Source organism: Salvelinus sp. IW2-2015, linkage group LG28 (genome assembly GCF_002910315.2).
Source record: "Salvelinus sp. IW2-2015 linkage group LG28, ASM291031v2, whole genome shotgun sequence".
Taxonomy (NCBI): Eukaryota; Metazoa; Chordata; class Actinopteri; order Salmoniformes; family Salmonidae; genus Salvelinus; species Salvelinus sp. IW2-2015.
The window spans coordinates 730,169-735,219 of NC_036868.1; the positions used below are offsets into that span (position 1 = coordinate 730,169).

At 42.8% G+C, this 5,051-nt stretch overlaps 1 protein-coding gene across 2 annotated transcripts in view; it reads left to right on the plus strand.

Moving 5' to 3' along the window:
• LOC111954051 (protein LBH-like) overlaps positions 1–5,051 on the plus strand; it is a 26,168-nt gene that overhangs the window by 9,666 nt on the left and 11,451 nt on the right. For both annotated transcript variants that reach the window (XM_070435828.1, XM_070435827.1), the window contains exon 2: positions 558–662. In XM_070435828.1, the coding sequence (XP_070291929.1) occupies positions 576–662 (87 nt within the window). In that variant the 5' untranslated portion in view covers positions 558–575. The remainder of the gene's footprint in view (positions 1–557; positions 663–5,051) is intronic.

Consider the following 5,051-nt stretch of genomic DNA (forward strand, 5'->3'; position numbering starts at 1 on the left):
GTGGCAATGAGCATGCCCCCCCCCCCCCCCCCATGAGCATGATTGGCTGTCTGCACCGCTACATTTAGAGACAAATGTCGAAGCGCCATCTTGGCACTGTATTTTTTAGCATTTTTTCTCCCCATGGAGCTGAGATGTTTTTTTCTTCAGCTTCAATGCTAATTTCTTGTAATTCTACACATTTTGCCAGAAGCTGAAATAAAATGTTACAGTTTCAAAGCTAATTTCCTGCAATTTCATGCATTTTGCCATGGCTAATCGTGTTCTTTTGCTCAAACTGTCTAGCTTTTATTTAGGTGATTGTTAGTTCTCAAAAATCATATATAGGACCATTATCTTTTCTACATGATTTGTATCTAGTTAGTGGTTTAAGTTTCACTGAAAGTGTTTTTCCATCTCTAAAATAAATGTATGCTACCCGAGAAAATGCTTAGAACACCAGTTAAGCCCTCAGGACTAGTTGTATGGATGTTTGGTTTGTAAGGGGCCATACTTTATGGCTTTGTTACTGTATTGAGAACATGTCCACCTTTCTTTTTGTTTTGGCTTGGGTGAAGGCGAGGCTTACTGACGGGATGACAGAAGTGATGAACACCTGTGATTCGACGGTGGGAGACTTCACCGTCGGAGGTGCCCCAGCAGACGAGGGTATATCCTTTCAGGTGGAGCTAATTCAAACAGACACAAAAAACGAAAACAAACAACACACACTACAGCACAACATAAGAATCGTGTACATGCACAAACAAATGATGAGCAACACGTGCCCGACCACACACACAACACACACACACACACACACACACACACACAACACACCACACACACACACACACACACACACACACACACAACACACACATTCTCCCATGTCACTCTCTCAGATCTCTCTCTTCTCCTCTCTCCTTCCCTGTAGACCCATGACAGGTGCAAATGTCCCTCCATTGCTCTAAACTGACAGCAAGGCTATTTCTGACTGCACCACCATCCAGCCTCCCCTTTCATCCCCCTCTCATCCTCTGGAAAAAAAGCCATCTGATTTCTGCTAACTTTTTACAGTGAAGACCCAGTGACTTCAAAGACCCAGTGACTTGTACGACCCAGTGACTTGTACGACCCAGTGACTTTGTACGACCCAGTGACTTGTACGACCCAGTGACTTGTACGACCCAGTGACTTCAAAGACCCAGTGACTTCAAAGGTACCTCCAAGAACTGGCTTCTCTTGTGACTCCAAAGTAAAGTAAACGTGTGTCATTACTTTTAGAAGACCATTGTGCATGTAGGGTCTTTATGGACTTGGCTCAATATCTCTCATATCTCTCAATATCTCTCACCATATCTCTCTGTCACCCCCAAAACCAATTCTTCTTTGGCCGCCTCTCCTTTCCAGTTCTCTGCTGCCAATGACCTGGAACGAACTACAAAAATCTCTGAAACTGGAAACACTTATCTCCCCTCACTAGTTTAAGCACCAGCTGTCAGAGCAGCTCATAGATTACTGCACCTGTACATAGCCATCTATAATTTAGCCAAACAACTACCTCTTTACCTACTGTATTTATTTATTATTTTTGCTCCTTTTGCACCCCATTATTTTCTATCTCTACTTTACACTTTCTTCCCACTGCAAACCAACCATTCCAGTGTTTTTTTATTTTTATTTTTTACTTGCTATAATTGTATTTACTTCGCCACCATGGCCTTTTTATATTTTTATTTATTTATATATATATTTGTTTCCTTCACCTCCCTTATCTCACCTCACTTGCTCACATTGTATAATAGACTTATTTTTCACTGTATTATTGATGTATGTTTGTAACTCAATGTGTAACTATGTGTTGTTGTATGTGTCGAACTGCTTTGCTTTATCTTGGCCAGTCGCCATTGTAAATGAGAACGTGTTCTCAATTTGCCTACCTGGTTAATAAAGGTGAAATAAAAAAATAAATAAAAAATAGAGGCCTTGTCTAAAGCCAGTGAAATCTCTCAAGTAAGAGCTAATCCAGTGGCAAACTGTTATTTTCTCAGCCAACCAGCTTGCCCCATGCAGACGCAGGTGTCCCTCGCTGACCCCCCTCTTCCTCCTTCAGTGCAGTGGTGTTATGGAAGTAATCACAGTGTTGTTTGGGAAGTTCACAGTGTTGTTCTGGAAGTATCAAGTGGTGTTATGGAAGTAATGGAGTCGGTGGTTTTTATGGAGAGAGATATCACCCTACCCCCACACCAAAACACAGTGGTGTTATGGAAGTAATCTCAGGTTTGGTGTTAACACATGGCAGTATAAGTAAGCAGTGGTGTTATGGAAGTATCCAACAAGTGGGTGTTATGGAAGTAATATCACGTGGTGTTATGGCAAGTCATCAAGTGGTGTTTACTGAGGATATCCAGAGTGGTGTTATGGACACAGATATTTCACAGTGGTGTTATGCAGTGATCCCAGTGCAATGTCTATGGAAGTATGGATGGGTGTTATGCAGAAGTAATCACAGTGGTGTTATGGAAGTAATCACAGTGGTGTTATGGAAGTAAATCACAGTGTGTGTTATGGAGTAATCACAGTGGTGTTATGGAAGTAATCACAGGGTGTTATGGAGTATACACGTGGTGTTATGGAAGTTACAGTGGTCAATACATCCTCACACCCACAAGAACCCCCCAGTATCACAGTGGTGTTTATGGAAGTAATCGCAGTGGTGTTTGGAAGTAACAGTGGTCTTGGATCCTCCCCGCGCCCTGCCACAAATTGTGTCATACATCACTCACCTCTCGTCGGCCATCGAGCTTTCAGAGGCCCGAGATTTTGCGATAGAAGTGACACTTGATTCGCGGCTTGCAGCTAATGCAAAATGCCTCGTCCTCGTTACCCCGGCATCCATTTCAGCTTTAAATTTTAATACCGTTTTTGACTAGCGGGAAATGTCAATCAGGAGGAGAGGAAGGTGGAAAACATATTTTTCTGTCTTCAAATGTCTGTTTCCATTCAAGTCACTAGCCAAATCTTCCTTACCTCTCTCACTGAGCATCATCTTGTGGCATGCTTAGTCAGCTGTCTTTTTTCTGGAATGTGTTTTGACATTGGAGACTACTTGGTAAAATTACACATTTGTTGGATGCCACAAAACACTAAACTGAGCATATAATCTAGGGTTAACCTGATCCTACTCCATCAATGTCTCAGTGTTACCAACAGGATTGGCGTTACCAGCAATTCAGTGTTCAATTCAGTTCTGTCAGTTTCACCCCAACCCTTACCCTGTTTGCCAGATTTTCACCTCTTTCTTTGGTGACCCGACGTGATTGTGTTTCCAGATCTTTCCGGATCCCACGAGCGTTCCCCAAGCTGTCGAAGCGGCTTCCGTCCATCGTGGTGGAGCCTCCGAGAGTGGGAGGTGGAGGTGGCGAGCTCCGCTGGCCCCCTGATGACCTCAGTTCCCCTGACAGACGACTCCGGAGAGGTTGAGGCCAGGCAGTAGGTGAGACCACTAAAATCCATTTACAGCAGAGATGTTGAAAACCAGGAGGTCTCTCAGGAGACAATAGAATAGAATCGGTTTATTTTTCTGAAGCAAACTTCAGACAAAAGAGAGGAACTGAGGAACTCTTACTTGCATGCCTAATGAAGTTTAGAACATTTTAAAACTATTCAATAGTATTGAGGTATGTGATTTGGAATAGTGGAAAACTAGGAGCTTGTAGGTTGTAGTCAGGGGGGGCTGTAAGCAAATGAAGCTATCCAAATGCATGTATTTAAATATAGTGTGGTGGCAGGCGGGATCATCCCGAAGACGAAGAGCAAGTTGACAGAATGATGGAGGAGTTAAAAACTGACTGTCGCAGTGCTGCAAACCATTCCAGCCATTCACAGTGAGTTTCTCTATGATGGACAGCAGCAAGGAGGAGGAGGGTCTTCAGGCTAAGCCCTTAATTAATAGAACGCCAACCACGTTGGTAGACGCTCCACACAACATTTGGTGGGGCCGAGTCCTTGCACCGATTGTCTTAAAATAGCTTTACGTGCCAAACCTTAGTGGGTAGCTTGCTACTGTAAATCAATTGTTGCTTGTTTTACTTATGTTTCACAATGCCATTTTTAAGAAACACCCTTTCAGAGTTTATCTGTGATCTTAAATTGGAATCAAAAGACAGGAACACTCTGTATAAATGTTAATGTATCTGCTATCTTAGACCAAAGTCTAGAACACTGTACTCGTATGAAAACTGTATGTACCACTGTAGATATATCAGATTTACACAGTGAGTTAGAAGAGGAGAATTCATCCTTGTATAGCTGTCAGTTTTCGCTAATGCATGTTATTATCTTATTAGACCCAGTGACTTGTACGACCCAGTGACTTGTACGACCCAGTGACTTGTACGACCCAGTGACTTGTACGACCCAGTGACTTCAAAGACCCAGTGACTTCAAAGGTACCTCCAAAGAACTGGCTTCTCTTGTGACTCCAAAGTAAAGTAAACGTGTGTCATTACTTTTAGAAGACCATGTGCATGTAGGGTCTTTATGGACTTGGCTCAATAGAGGCCTTGTCTAAAGCCAGTGAAATCTCTCAAGTAAGAGCTAATCCAGTGGCAAACTGTTACTTTCTCAGCCAACCAGCTTGCCCCCATGCAGACGCAGGTGTCCCTCGCTGACCCCCCTCTTCCTCCTTCAGTGCAGTGGTGTTATGGAAGTAATCACAGTGTTGTTATGGAAGTAATCACAGTGTTGTTATGGAAGTAATCACAGTGGTGTTATGGAAGTAATGACAGTGGTGTTATGGAAGTAATCCTACCCCACACAGTGGTGTTATGGAAGTAATCACAGTGGTGTTATGGAAGTAATGACAGTGGTGTTATGGAAGTAATCACAGTGGTGTTATGGAAGTAATCACACAGTGGGTTATGGCAAGTAATCACAGTGGTGTTATGGAAGTAATCACAGTGGGGTTATGAAAGTAATCACAGTGGTTATGGAAGTAATCACAGTGGGTGTTATGGAAGTAATCACAGTGGTGTTATGGAGAGTAATACAGTGGTGTTAGGAAGTAT